General features: G+C 38.8%; 3 protein-coding genes across 13 annotated transcripts in view; 1 reads left to right on the top strand and 2 right to left on the bottom strand.

Moving 5' to 3' along the window:
• angpt4 (angiopoietin 4) overlaps positions 1-15,877 on the top strand; it is a 158,404-nt gene that overhangs the window by 35,742 nt on the left and 106,785 nt on the right. The window lies entirely within an intron of this gene.
• LOC113745888 (uncharacterized) lies at positions 4,024-11,703 on the bottom strand. Its single transcript, XM_027279454.1, has 4 exons — positions 11,386-11,703; positions 10,150-10,428; positions 9,305-9,631; positions 4,024-4,061 (listed from the first exon to the last, which is right to left on the bottom strand). The coding sequence occupies exons 1-4, from the start codon at positions 11,423-11,425 to the stop codon at positions 4,024-4,026; spliced, it is 684 nt and encodes a 227-aa protein (XP_027135255.1). The 5' UTR covers positions 11,426-11,703.
• The window catches only part of LOC113744035 (uncharacterized), a 42,890-nt gene continuing 40,394 nt past the window's right edge, over positions 13,382-15,877 (bottom strand). Inside the window, exon 7 of the mRNA XM_027279255.1 lies at positions 13,382-14,165. The gene's annotated coding sequence lies outside the window, so the exon portion shown is untranslated. The remainder of the gene's footprint in view (positions 14,166-15,877) is intronic.

Genomic DNA, 15,877 nt, shown 5'->3' with positions numbered 1-15,877 from the left:
GCGCCCCATCACGACCTTGCCAGCCCTCCAGCCTGTTCGCCAGCCATGCTGTCAGTCGATATGAATGAGTCCTGTGTTGAACCAGGCACCTTGGCCACGATGGTTAGTTAGCCGGGCAGTCGCGGGGCATCACATATGAAGTTGAACATTGATGGAAGTGAAAATGTTTCTACTTAGATAAACAGCTCCCGCTGGAATGCACCTGTTGCCAGGAACCCCAGCGGTAGTCAGCACAACACGCGAGCTACTCGCCGGCCCCCGTTGCGCTCTCGGGCCGGCCGCAGCTCTGCGCACAGCTCCAGTACCACGAGGCTTGGTAACCGAAAAAATCGGCTTATGACCCAATATCGTGGTTGCAAGTAAATCCTTGCGTTCACTTAGTCGGGCTCCCACGGTTGGCAAGGGAGGATGCTGCTATAACAACGCTAACCGCTCTGCCATTGTTAATACCATTAATCTTAAAGCACATTAACGGCATGCTTTTATATCGGCACCCATATAATGGGGGCAAACATGTGGGTGTGTTAATGTTCTATAAGTGTGGTCTCTGATGTGCACGGTTTATCTTGCATCCGATCTCGTCTTGAACACTGGGTCGGATGACTACTTGTTTCACATTATTTAAGTTAAGAAGTTTTCCCAGCGGTCACCTCTAAGATGCCGCCAAAGGAACAAGAGGCTGTAGAAACGTGACGTGGAAACGACAGCGTATATGAATTGGCGTGGGGCACACACATTTCTACGATTGTTGTCAGCGTTTGATAGGCATTTGAACGTGAGCGTGAGGAAAGGGACCGTACGCCACTTAGCTGAGGGGCCGCCACGGCAAATTTCATAGCTGTGCGTAACGCACGTTTCTACAGCTATTGTTCCTTGGCGACACTTGAGGTGACGCTGGGAAACTGGTTAATAATGTGAAAAACAAGTAAGTCATCAGAGTGAACGTGGGCACATCAGAGTACACACTTATGAACAATTAACACACCCACATCTTTGCAATATATGGGTGGATATAAAAGGCATGCGTAATGGTGATTAAGATAATGGGATTACAATGGCAGCGTAGCGTTGTAGAGGACCTGCAAACGTGAGCGAGCTTAAGGAACGCAAGGATTTACTTGCAACCACGATAATTGGGTCATAAGCCGATTTCGGTTACCAAGCCAGTGTTACTGGAGCTGTGCGCAGAGCTGCGCCGGCCCGAGAGCGCAACGGGGGCCGGCGAGTAGCTCGGGGTTTGTGCTGACTACGCTGGGTGTTCCTGGCAACAGGGGCATTCCAGCGGGAGCTGTTTATCTAAGTAGGAAACATTTTCATTCCATCAATGTTCAAATCATATTGATGCGCAATGCGGCTAACTAACATCGTGGCAAGGTGGCCTGGTTCAACACAGGAACTCATTCATTATGACTGACACATGGCTGGGAACAGGCTGGAGGGCTGGCACGGTGCGTGATGGGGGCTTCTATTCTATGTACATACGGGACAATTAAACAAATAAACTCTTTACTTACCCAGAAGCTGTGCCAGTGTGCCAATGCTATTTGGGGCATGTGGAATTCAAATATCATGTTTTTGGTTTTCTTTATTTTCTGGCTGTGAAATTAGAGCTGCAGAGCTTCTAACAAGCCCCTGATTGTCTCCCTGTGTTCAGTATCTTGTCAGTAAAAGCGGGCGTAAAATGTCAGCCGCGACGCCACAACCTGTCCACACCTGTGTGTTCGCTGCTCGGATTCCACGGCATTTACAGCCTCACACACACGCTCCCACTCACGTCTTTTTTTGGTCATATTTATCCCTGTTGACAGGGTACCAACAGAATCCCACTTCATTCACTAGAATCTTCAGCTTAGACTCTGTGAAATTAATTTTCTTTCCTTGTTCATTGCCGTTACTGATCGGGCGAAGAGGTGAATCTCAGGTCCAGGGCCTATTTAAATAGATTTGCATATGTAAATGGAGGCGGGGACAAGGAGGAGTTGCACGTGCGCTCAATTCCACGTTGATTAGGATGTACAAAAAGAAACGTGCTTGGATCCATGCGAACGCACACTTTGATACACCTGAAATTTTTGTGCGTACGACAGTTTCCGGGTTCTGGCGTACGGCAAGTTTAGTAGGAAATCCACGCAAGTATTCGTACATGAGGCCCCCTGGACGGTTATTATGTTGACTGACGTACAAGATAGACCAATCGTTCATGTACAAGCCTGTTAGAGTTGTGCCGAAAAAAATATCAGTGAGAGTGAAAGAAATATAGAGGAAGTAGATATGTTGTGGCAAACTCTGCCGTGCAGATGCTGAAGATCAACCATCGAATAAACAGGGGCACTGACAGCTGAAGTAACAGAGGTCACAATATTTTCACTAAGGATTTTCAAAATGAGGACTCTTTTCGGCTTCCCTCTCACAATGACAGGTAAAACAATTATTACTGCCTGATTCCTGATACTAGATACTTAATAAATACATCATGTGGTGTAGTTTCAGCTACTTTTGCATTGGTCTCATTAACAGTCTTACTGATTCAAAGTAAAACCAACAGTTAAAAAATCAGTTCTTATTTAAATACAGATATTTTCTGCTTCTCACGGTGAATAATTCATCCAACGTGGCAGTGACACAACCTGTAGCTGTTTATGAAAGGTCACTGCACAGGCAGTATTTGTGATTTCATGTAAATATGAAGCTATCGGGGCTGAATTTGATATAAAATATAACCTGTTGATGAAAAATACAGGCAGTGATGTTTTTTTTTATTTTTTCAATGCAAACATGGTCCGCTAATATTCAACAAATTCAACAAGAATTCAGACTTACTTAAACGAAGAGGAAGTGAAAGTTTACATACAGCTTTTCTTAGCCAGTTTTTTTTTTTTTTAAGCCCGCATGTTCAGGTGCAGAGGAAACTCTGAATATATGAAATAATAATTATATTACACAATTACTGTCAGTAAAGTGGCAGAAATATTCTGGATTCTTTTCTATATGTGAAGGTTAGAGCAGGATGATTAGTGTTGATACAGTTATAAAATTGTTTTACAGTTTGTATGGTCTCATTCTCAACTTATCCGAGACTAATGGCCTGTAGGCTGATAATCATGAGATGATGAAAAGTCAATAATAAATAATAAAAATATTGCTGAGTCAAATATAATCAAGACTGATCAGTTCAGAGATTCATCACAGCAGAAGTTAAAGGTTGAGTCTGACACATTTGATACTTGTAGATTTGATTTACTCACACAAATAATTAAGGTGTATCGGAAATATGTTGTTCATACAGTCATGATAAGCACTCTGTGTTGTCCTGCTGTCTGTCTGTCTATAGATATTAGAAACTTCACAGGTCCTCTAACTATTGGACAGAATTTTACATACTGGTGGTGAATATCAATTTGGTAATCCGATAAAGAAATTCATCTGTAAGGGAGAAGATCCATCCATATGTGAACTCTAGTGAACACCAGGCGCTCAACAAGAACACTGGGAGGTTTTTAATGGAGGATGGACAGAAACAAAAACATCACATAACAGTGAGAGAAGTAACAACAACAACGAAAAGGGACATACTGGTGTGGAGCAAAAAGCGACGATGACAAACAACAGTAACACATTCTTCCACAATCTCGATGATTGTAGTTGTAGTCATGGTTATTTAGTATAATGATATTATTTCACTACCTGGTTCAGATTTGAAGACGGTAACTGCATGTAGACAAATCTAACAGTAATTCCTGATTACATCTGAATGCTTTAAAAATACGGGGTTTTTTGACCAGTTGATTTTCAACACATGAAACTCTAAAATAACGACTTTCAGGAGAAGAAATGAACTTCTTCATACTGTATGTGAAGAAACAAATTTGTTTTTAAACCATAAAAACTGTTACAAGGAAGTGGTTTGATTACTTCAATGCTTCTCTTTTTGTCCTTTGCACAAACCCAATCACCAGACCACCACCAACCCCACATCTGGCAGCTCTTGGCACATCATTACTATGAGATGCTCGTGTAGTTGTGCTACTGCGGGGTGCCGTTTGGGTCAGTTTGTTCTTCATCTACAAACGTAAGAGAGTTTGTTAACAAATCACAGAAGAGAAACACAAAACCACAGTTACAAACATCACATCTTAAAGAGATGGGATGTGTCACACATACTGTAATGACTTTTATTAAGTGCCTAGACATGACCGCCTTATGTGTGAAGGTTGATTTTTTTCTGACTAGTTATCAGCACACAGTAGAAGGCTCCATACGTGATGAATGAGAGTGCTATAGTGCACATAGTATGATGGTTAACCTGCACATTTGTGAGGGCAGCAGTTAGCACTGAAACTATAATATAAAGTTTGGACCAACATATGTTGCCAAGTAGAACATCGTCTTTTTCAGGGTTGACCTTAGTCAGTATTTTGCCACATCATCGTATTTGTTTTCTTTATTTACATTTTATACAGCAGGAGAACTTTTTTTAGAATAGGGTTGTAGTTTCTGGGAATAACACAAAGCAGTAATATAGATCTATTTCAATGAAGGGAAACAATACAAGTGCAACTCTGCTTTATACCTGGAAAGTACAGCAGTACTAGTTGTAAACAAGGTAGATGGAGAGACAACTGGCTTTCTTCTTGTTTATTTCTTTTTTGTTCTCTTCCATCTTGTTCTGGCAGGATTCTCACATTCAAAAAACACAAGAAGAAGCAGCGGCACAGAACATCAGAGAGGTTAGTGCATTAACCTGTGGCGCTGTGTGTGTGTTACTGCATAGGTGATGCAGTATGCCAGTATTACTGACAGAACTGCTGACTACCAGTCTTGAAAAATGGCTAAACGTCGAATTGAGCTGTTAGGAATTAGTAGGAATGTCTCCACATGACATAGAAATATGAGCATAATGTAAAATAAATATAGAAATATATTGTATATTTTATTCAACCTTTAAGCTTTGAAATCAGTTACTCGTGGTTTGTACACATGCATTAATGTTACACACTGCAGTAAAGGTGTTCCTAACTATACTATAATAAACACATTTTGTAAGGATAGTGTTTAATGTTAAGATTGTACAGGATTTGTTCAGACTGTATTTTTTATCCTTCCTGGAGGATTGTGACTACGAGGAGTTTAGAGGAGCACGTCCAGAAGGGAAACTCAGGAAATGCCACTGCCAACTGTTCACAGATCCCTCTGGCTCACTGCATTACGCTACAATCAACTTTTCAGAAGCATGTGGCAATGGGGAGGCAGTGATCCTCAACCCAGCTCGTCTGCCTGCGAATATCAACAACTGTGAAGAATATGTTTAGATGTTTGATGTTGGCTAGTTTGTGCTAGTTTGGGAGCAGTGGACACAAACACAATATTAATTATCACCTTTAACCCTTGTGTACTCCTCCAGAAAATGATGATGGATTACCCTTCATGCAAAAAAAAATTTTTTTTCTATAAAGTACTATAAAAATATTCTATGTAAATATTTTTTTTCACTTAACACAGTAGTGTATGTGGTTTATCTGAGCTTTTTTGCTGAAAACAGCTGCCTGATACTGCTGAAATGAAAAGCTTTGTTTTTGCATAAACAAAGAACACTGACTAAAAAATAAAACTGTCTGTAGAGTGGGTGTTCTGGCTGACTTGACCTACAAGTGACCTGTTATGGTTTCATTTTAGGATATCCTCAGATCTCAGACTCAGGTGTCAGACTCAAACGAAAGGCATCAGAGTCGCCTAAAAGTCACTCAGTCTCAAAAATTTGTCATCCTCACACAAACGGCATCAGAGTCCCTAAAAGTCACTCATCTCAAAAACTTGTAATCCCAAAAGGAAACCCAAGAAGAAAAAAAACCAAAAAAAGCGAAGAAAGCCAGGCGCCTCAACCCTCAAAAAGTGGTCAGCCTAACGGCTCATGCCTCACAGAACAAACGAAACGAACCACACACTCGTCAGTCACATAAACACACAAAATCAAGCTGGTTTCTAGTCTTCTAGCAAATTCACATGATTGCTGAGAATAGCTACAATTTTGTTGCTGTTTAGGCAAAATAAACAGACCAGAATAAATACAAAATAATAATATAATAATTTAGAAGGAAAAATGATTTGTCTTTTCGTATGAACCCTTCATGGGCGTATCTCATAGCCTATAGCCACGTTGGCCAGAGGAGGGAGCTGTTGAATAGCTTTATGAATTAGCAAAAGTAGCCAACAGCTTTTACACTGACACAGTGGTGTTGTTTATGTTAACTGGTATAGCAAGCCAACAATTTTGGTGGTTTAATAAGAAATCGTTATTTTCTGCAATCTATTTCACCGTAAAACTTCAGAACACCGTTCATCAACCGCAGAGATGTTTTTTACTATGATCAACTGTCAAAACGTGATCAGCCCACCTACACCGTCTTGAGCAATAGTCTAAATAATCAAAATAAGACTGTTTTTAGTGGGGTTTCTGAGTTTCTTAGTTATGAATGTTTATTTTCACTCAGATTTTTTTGGATGCTAATGAGATGCGATCTTTAATGTCATGTATGTTTTTTTTTTTATTTCAAGCCACCTCTCCTGCTATTTAAGATCTTCTGCCACTAGTATTATTAGTGCTGTTGTTAGGATGGCATATTCATGGCTGTGTTTATTTCTCTGTTCTGGAAGGAGGCTGCCTACGAGGAAATACAGAGCACCCCCAGCTGCCAGATTCAGGAACTGCAGAGAAAAAACAATCTACCACAACTGCCAGCTTTCCCACAAACAGCTCTTCTGCCTCACATGATGACTCCACTTACTCTACTGTGCAGGACACTTCACACCAACACATCCCACTACTCAACTGTCAATCACCATCAGGACTTTCTGAAAACCCTTTCTATTCGACCGTCAACAACCACAACACACTGAAAAGTCCTGACAGTTTTCACTTATATTCATTTCTGACTTTACAAATCACAGGATTTAGACACAAGGAGTCACCAGTTTCATCAACCACCGCCTCAAAAAGCACCACAGAATTAAACCCTGAATGATTTTACTAAAAAAGTTAATATGATGAACAGTGTGTAAAAAATACATACATTTATTCAATAATCTGGCAGACTTTCAGCAACTGTAGCTATTTCTGATGTTGCTTTTGCTTTTTGCTGCATTGTGTTGTTATGGTGTAAATAGATATCTGTACATAAATAAACTTAAATCTAGTCAAAACCTAAAGTGCTCACACTCTTCTCTTGTCTTGGCTTATTATCTTCAATTTTTTTTTTTTTTTTTTTTTACAAATTAGCTGTATTTTCCTGTTTAGTGTATCTCTTAACCACCGTATAACCGAAATACTAGGAGAACATCAGTGAAAAAATCTGAATGAACTGATGTTAATGGTATTAAATGTACAGTATACACCTGTTCAATGTAATGCAACATCTAGTTCTCTCGTCATTAAAAGATTATTCTTAATCATTTCATTTTACTTGTACTTTTATTCTTATGTCACATTTATTTTTTAACTTGTTAAATCGCATCCTATAATTGATTTTACAATTGGATGTGTTCATGTCACACTCAACAAGATAGTGAACCTCACATTCCCTCCCCAGAGTTTCACGCTTCGATCAACAGAATGAGGAAATGTTAATGTTTCTGTCGCAAAATCACAAAATGTTGATAGTGAACATATCAGTCAAATCTTAACTGATCTTAACATTTTGTTTTCTTTGAATTAGAATTTAAATTAATTTGGGTATGTCCCAATACATTAATTGATAAATATATTCATAAATCATATTTAGTTCACAGTGACTTGAAGAACAAGACGTGTCAAATCAACCATTGAACACCCTGACCACATCCTACAAGTTGTGTGCGCACAGTCAACGTAGCACTCTTGCACAGGAAGAAAAGAGCTGCCATGGAACATATCCAGGTAAAATGACACTTTCCGAAAACAAATAGAATATAGACCTAATACTAGAACACGTGTTGTACTCACATACCTAATTATATTCAACAGATTGCCTGCAATAATTATTAGTACAAACAGTTCACAATAGATCAGTGAAAACATTGAAGGCTGATTTTACATTAATTTAAACTGTAAAGGTTTCAAATATGAGAGCTCATTACAGATAACGTAACTAACTTTGTAATCTGGGAGGTTTTGGGTGAAGCTGACGCAACTTACTTTGACTCAAATCAAACCACGTAATTAACTTATCTGTCTTCATAGTGCTAATCAACAATTTATGGATTATCGAAGAAATTTTCAGCTATCCAAGTGTGAAAATACTGACAATAAATAACACAGAAACTATTTGGTGAAATTTGCACAGTTCATTCTTATTATGGACTGGGACATACCCAAAAGTGAGTCTTAAATGCTGCAGTGATCACAGCAACATGCACAAGTGTGATAGTTCATTTTGTTCATGATGACCAGGACTTGTTATTAGTTGACTGACAGCAAGCTAACCAATCGGTTCATGTACAAGCCTGTTAGAGTTTTGAGAAAAAAATATCAGTGAGTGGTGAAAGAAAATATAGAGGTAGCAGTAGCAGAGTGGATATGCATGGATAACTATTATATCATCTCAGGGACTCTGCCGTGCAGATGCTGAAGATCAACCATCGAATAAACAGGGGCACTGACAGCTGAAGTAACAGAGTCACAATATTTTCACTGAGGATTTTCAAAATGAGGACTCTCTTCTGCTTCTCCTCTCACTGATGAAGGTAACACATTATTTACTGCTGATCCTGAACTAGATACTTATAAATACATCAATGTGGTGTAGTTCAGCTACTTTTGCATTGTCTCATTAACAGTCTTACTGATCAAAATAAAACCAACAGGTCAAAAAATCAGTTCTTATTTAAATACAGATATTTCTGCTTCTCACTGTGAATAATTCATCCAACGGGCGATGACACAACCTGTAGTCTGTTTATAAAAGGTCACTGCACAGGTAGTATTTGTCATTTCATGTAAATATGAAGCTATCGGGGCTGGAATTTGATATAAAAATATAGCCCTGTTGATGAAAAATACAGGCAGTGATGTTTTTTTAATTTCTCATGCAAACATGGGTCGCTAATATTCAACAAATTCAACAAAAATTCAGACTTACTTAAACGAAAGTGAAGTAAAGTAACATAACAGCTTTTCTTAGCCAGTTTTTTTTTTTAAAACCCGCAGTTCAGTGCAAGAGGAAACTCATGAATACTAATTAATTATATTTACAATTACTGTCAGTAAGAGGGGCAGAAATATTCTGGATCTGTTCTATATGTGAAGTTAGAGCAGGATGATTAGTGTTGATACAGTTAATAAAGTTGTTTAGTTGTATTTTTCTGAATCCAGCTCGGTAACTTCCTTCATTTGACTTTACTCCACACCAGTAGACACCAGCATGATGTGAGGACACTTTACTGATGGACACGGTGAAGCCTGTGTTGGTTTTTGTGAGAGTGAATGTCTCGCTTGACTTTGGAGAAGATTCAGTTGATAAGATGTCCTCACAGGTGATTTTGTTCTCTTTGCAGAGAAACAGGACATCGGACTCGTCTCTGTTTCTTGGATAATTACATGTGATGGTGGTTTTAGCTGTTCTGTACACAGTTTGAATGAATTGTCCTTGGCAGCCTCTGTCTGCAAATATAAAAAAAAAGTTGAAGATGCAAACTGTAAGTAAGGGAGTAAACTTTATTTCTTTAGTGCCTTTCAAAACCAGAATTATCATGTACTTGTCACAAACATTAATTAGCATTTATAGTAACTCATAGCAATGAGTGTTCGTTAAGCCTACACCAACCGCTATGCAGTGCAGCTATCATCTATTCTTAGCATCTACTTTCCAGTGAAAACCCCTTGACTGATCACAACCCCCAGAAACCAGAGGTGGCCTGTCTGGCAGCAAATACAGTAGCCTACAAGGTGGTTTTCTGTTTACCTGAAGACATAATGACTCAAGTGATAGTGACTTTACAAAAATTCAGGAAAAACATGACGTATCTAGAGACAGTGTTTAGTTTTTCTGTTCTGGGCTACTGTAATATAGCGAGGACCTGCTGCATCAGTTTATGCCTTGATGTGCATCAAAAACATAGTTTATGAAAATTTGAGTCATTACATGAGTTTAATAAAAATACATTGAAAGTGTCTCTTACCTTTCTCTAGTTTTACTGTGTTAAAGTCTGACCCCTGCTTTTTACACTGGTATTCTGCAAAGTCTTCCTGTTTAAGTTTTTTGATGAGCACTCTGACTTTTTTATTTTTTGTATCATGGTACAGGGAAACACTGTTTGTGGTTTCCCACTCATTGTTTTTAGAACTTTGCATGAGTGTATATCCCAGTTTAGTTAAAGTAAAACCAGATCTTAGATAGTTGCAGGTGAATTCAACCCATCCGTCTCGGCATCCCTTCACATTAGACACAGCCTCACAACCTGTAGATCAGACAAAAGTTCACATCATGTCAGATACTCAAACAATCCTGGAGCTGCAGTAGTCTAAACTAGTATCAACTGTATTTGAAATTATTTTGTGTTGAAACTGTTTTGGACTTCTTTTATGACATTGTTTGACAGTAATGCTGAGTAAAAACCACCCCTCTGTGTTATTTTATAGCTGTGATGATCTGAACTGATCAGTCTTGATTATATTTGACTCAGCAATATTTTTATTATTTATTATTTGACTTTTCATCATCTCATGATTATCAGCATACAGGCCGTTAGTCTCGGATAAGTTGAGAATGAGACCATACAAACTGTAAAACAATTTTATAACTGTATCAACACCAATCATCCTGCTCTAACCTTCACATATAGAACAGATCCAGAATATTTCTGCCACTATTACTGACAGTAATTATGTAAATATAATTAATTAGTATTCATGAGTTTCCTCTTGCACCTGAACATGCGGGCTTAAAAAAAAAAAAAACTGGCTAAGAAAAGCTGTATGTAACTTTCACTTCCTCTTCGTTTAAGTAAGTCTGAATTCTTGTTGAATTTGTTGAATATTAGCGACCCATGTTTGCATGAAGAAATAAAAAAAAACATTACTGCCTGTGTGCAAAGAGATTTTTCATCAACAGGTTATATTTTATATCAAATTCAGCCCCGATAGCTTCATATTTACATGAAATCACAAATACTGCCTGTGCAGTGACCTTTTATAAACAGACTACAGGTTGTGTCACTGCCACGTTGGATGAATTATTCACAGTGAGAAGCAGAAAATATCTGTATTTAAATAAGAACTGATTTTTGACCCTGTTGGTTTTACTTTGAATCAGTAAGACTGTTAATGAGACCAATGCAAAAGTAGCTGAAACTACACCACATGATGTATTTATTAAGTATCTAGTATCAGGAATCAGGCAGTAATAATTGTTTTACCTGTCATCAGTGAGAGGAGAAGCAGAAGAAGAGTCCTCATTTTGAAAATCCTTAGTGAAAATATTGTGACTCTGTTACTTCAGCTGTCAGTGCCCCTGTTTATTCGATGGTTGATCTTCAGCATCTGCACGGCAGAGTTTGCCACACATATCTACTTCCTCTATATTTCTTTCACTCTCACTGATATTTTTTTCGGCACAACTCTAACAGGCTTGTACATGAACCGATTGGTCTATCTTGCTGTCAGTCAACATAATAACAGTCCAGGGGCCTTATGTACGAATACTTGCGTGGATTTCCTACTAAAACTTGCCGTACGCCAGAACCCGTAAACTGTCGTACGCACAAAAGTATTCAGGTGTATCAAAGTGTGCGTTCGCATGGATCCAAGCACGTTTCTTTTGTACATCCCAATCAACGTGGAATTGAGCGCACGTGCAACTCCTCCCTGTCCACGCCTCCATTTACATATGCAAATCTATTTAAATAGGCCCTGGACCTGAGATTCACCTCTTCGCCCGATCAGATAACGCAATGAACAAAGGAAAGAAAATTAATTTCACAGAGTCTAAGCTAAAGATTCTAGTGAATGAAGTGGAGATTCTGTTTGGTACCCTGTCAACAGGGATAAATATGACCAAAAAAAGACGTGAGTGGGAGCGTGTGTGTGAGGCTGTAAATGCCGTGGAATCCGAGCAGCGAACACACAGGTGTGGACAGGTGTGGCGCCGCGGCTGACATTTTACGCCCGCTTTTACTGACAAGAATACTGAACACAGGGAGACAATCAGGGGCTTGTTAGAAAGCTCTGCAGCTCTAATTTCACCAGCAGAAAATAAAGAAAACCAAAAACATGATATTTGAATGCCACATGCCCAAATATGCATTGGCACACTGGCACAGCTTCTGGGTAAGTAAAGAGTTTATTTGTTTAATTGTCCCGTATGTACATAGAATAGAAGCCACCCATCACGCACCGTGCCAGCCTCCAGCCTGTTCCCAGCCATGCTGTTAGTCATAATGAATGAGTCCTGTGTTGAACCAGGCCACCTTGCCACGATGTTAGTTAGCCGCATTCGCGCATCACATATGATTTGAACATTGATGGAATGAAAATGTTTCCTACTTGGATAAACAGCTCCCGCTGGAATGCCCCTGTTGCCAGGAACCCCAGCGTAGTCAGCACAACCCCGAGCTACTCGCCGGCCCCCGTTGCGCTCTCGGGCCGGCCGCAGCTCTGCGCACAACTCCAGTAACACTGGCCTTGGTAACCGAAATCGGCTTATGACCCAATTATCGTGGTTTGCAAGTAAATCCTTGCGTTCCTTAAGTCGCTCACGTTTGCAAGGTCCTCTAACAGCGCTAACGCTGCCATTGTTAATACCATTATCTTAATCACATTACGCATGCTTTTATATCCACCCATATAATTGCAAACATGCAGGTGTGTTAATTGTTCATAAGTGTGTCTCTGATGTGCACATCACTCTGATGACTACTTGTTTTCACATTATTAACAGTTTCCCAGCGTCACCTCTAAGTGTCGCCAAAGGAACAATAGCTGTAGAAACGTGCCTACGACAGCTATGAAATTGGCGTGGGGCACACACATTTCTACGATTGTTTCACGTTTGATACATTTGAACGTGAGCGTGGGAAAGGACGTACGCCACTTACATGAGGCCCCTGGTCATCATGAACAAAATGAACTATCACACTTGATGTATGTTGCTGTGATCATGCAGCATTTAAGCATCACTTTTGGGTATGTCCCAGTCCATCTTAAGATATGAACTGTGCAGATTTTACCAAATAGTTTCTGTGTTATTTATTGTCAGTAACTATTCACATTCTAGGTGTTGACCTTTGACCCCTAACTTTGGGAGGGAACTGTACGGAGGTCTACGTGACAATAAACACAATCAATTTGTAAAATCAAGTATAGGATGAGAAGGTAAACAATGTTAAAAATAAAAGTGTGACCTAATACATCATGTTTGTCAAAAAAATTTAATCTTTTTTTTAAACACATAAAATCACAAACATCACTCATGACATATAAAACGAGAAAACACACGAGGAGATGCAAATGCAGTTATACTTCTATCAAGCAATCATGTCCACTCTATTCCATCGTCATGAGAAACACGTAGCATTGATCTAACACACTGAGTATCAACTGTACAACAGTAAGAATAAAAGTACAAATAAAAATAGAAATGATTAAGAATAATCTTTTAATTATGAAACAACTAGATGCTGCATAACACTGAACATGGTGTATACTGTACATATAATACATTAACATCAGTTCATTCAGATTTTTTAATGATGTTCTCATAGTATTTGGTTATAGCGGTGGTTAAGGGGATACAATAAAACAGGAAAATACAGCCGTAATTTGTGTAAATATCTTTTTTTTTTCTTCTTTTTTTTTTGAAGATAAGACAAGAAAATAGTGTGAGCATTTTAGGTTTTAGACTAGATTTAAGTTATTTATGTACAGATATCTATTTTATCCCTGAACCTCTGACCATAACACCACGGTGCAGCAAAAAGCAAAAGCAACAACAGAAATAGCTACAGTTGTTGAAAGTCTGCCAGATTATTGAATAAAATGATGTATTTTTTACACACTGTCATCATATTAACTTTAAAAAAAAATATCATTCAGAGGTTTAATTCTGTGGTGCTTTTTGAGACGGTAGTTGATGAACTGGTGACTCCTTGTGTCTAAACCTTGAATCAAACAAAGTAAATAATATCATGAATCCTGTGATTTGTAAAGTTTGTCTGATTCAAATGAAGTCAAATCCAATCAGAAATGAATGAAGTGAAAACTGTCAGGACTTTTCAGTGTGTTGTGGGTTGTTGACGGTCGAATAGAAAGGGTCCCTGATCAGTGACTTACAGTTGAGCAGATGGAGTTTGGTAAGTGTACTTCACATTAGAGTAGGTGTGTGCATTGGAGCCATCATGTGAGGCAGAAGAGCGGTTTGTGGGAAAGTTGGCAGTGGTGTAGATTGTTTTCTCTGCAGTTCCTGAATCTGGCACCTGGGGGCGCTTCTGTATCTTCGCATAGGCAGCCTCCTTCCAGAGCAGAAAGAAAACACAGCATGAATATGCAATCCTAACAACAGCACTAATAATACTAGTGGCAGAAGACCTTAAAGCATCAGGAGATGTGGCTTAAAATAGTAAAAATTAATTTGTGATATTAAAGTTGATCGTCTCATTAAGCATTCACAAAAGTGAAAATAAACGTTCATAAAACATAAAACATAGTTCAAAAACAGCTTATTTTGATATTTAGACTATTACTAAGACTGTGTAGACGGGCAGATCACGTTTTCACCAGTCATATCATATCATATCATATTATATCAGACAAAAAGTTCTATTTCATTTCCAGATCAAAAACACATTAAATCTGAGTAATGCACTAACCTCTCTGATGTTCTGTGTTGGCGCTGCATTTCTTGTGTTTTTTGAATGTGAGAATCCTGCCAGAACAAGATGGAAGAGAACAAAAAAAGAAATAAACAAGGAGAAAGCCAGTAGGCCAATAGGTGACAAGTCTGGACTGCAGGCAGGTCAGTGATGTTTGAATACATGCAGAATGTAGTTTGGCATCGTCTTGCTGAAACAGGCAAGGCTGACCCTGAAAAAGATGGTGTCTACTTGGCAGCATATGTTGCTCCAAAACCTGTATATAGTTCAGCCATTAAAAGTTCCCCTTACGAATGGGCAGGTTAACCATCATACTATGTGCACTAATAGACCTTTATATCATCACGTATGCAGCCTTTTGAACTGTGTGCTGATAACATCTCTTTAATAACTCTCTTACGTTTGTAGATGATGAGCAAAATGGAGCACAAACGGCACCAGCAGCAGCAGCACACCACAACAGAGACAGTCACAGTAATGATGCGCCTTTCTGCAAGATAAACAACACAACAACAAAAAAAAGACACACGTCATTATCATCCAGAATAAATTAGTCACAAATTGAAATATTAAAATTTAAAACGTGAAGTCTTCGTCCTCCTGTTGCTCTTCTGCAGCAGAAAGTTTAAGATATCCAAACATGCTCTCTTACCATTGTTCTCAGCAGATGTTGAAGTAGTCGTAGACTGGGCTGAAGAAAACACAAGATGTGGTGTTGATTTGGTGTTGGTGTTTGGTGTTTGGTGCTGGGAAATTACAAATAAATTTGGCATTATATCAAACCCGACTCTAATAATGATCGTATTAGCTGCATCCATGACACTTATTTCAGGGCGTTTGCTCCTTTGACTGAACTGTAACAGGTTCAGTGTGATTTCACTGTAAAATGTCTGCTGTGTAAAAAGTTTATGTTAAATAGTTGTGCTGGGTAATATAACTGATGAACCAGCTTAAAAGTTTAGATTTCCTGTATGACAGGAATTTTTCATATAACACCAACTGGTGCATAGCGGAAACCACTGTTGTAACTCTAATAGGCAGC

This window comes from Larimichthys crocea, chromosome VI (genome assembly GCF_000972845.2).
Source record: "Larimichthys crocea isolate SSNF chromosome VI, L_crocea_2.0, whole genome shotgun sequence".
Lineage (NCBI taxonomy): Eukaryota > Metazoa > Chordata > Actinopteri > Sciaenidae > Larimichthys > Larimichthys crocea.
Note: the sequence above shows the minus strand (reverse complement) of the source record. Positions and strands in the feature narration are given on the sequence as shown.

What these genes read in the sequence shown, in the direction of transcription:
- LOC113745888 (XM_027279454.1), bottom strand. Translation starts at nt 11,425, where the DNA reads ATGAGGACTCTTCTTCTGCTTCTCCTCTCACTGATGACAG. An exon ending in CACAGTAAAACTAGAGAAAG is followed by an intron (nt 9,632 to 10,149) that starts GTAAGAGACACT and finishes TTATATTTGCAG; the next exon opens with ACAGAGGCTGCCAAGGACAA. An exon ending in ACTAAACAACTTTATTAACT is followed by an intron (nt 4,062 to 9,304) that starts GTATCAACACTA and finishes TTACGTTTGTAG; the next exon opens with ATGAAGAACAAACTGACCCA.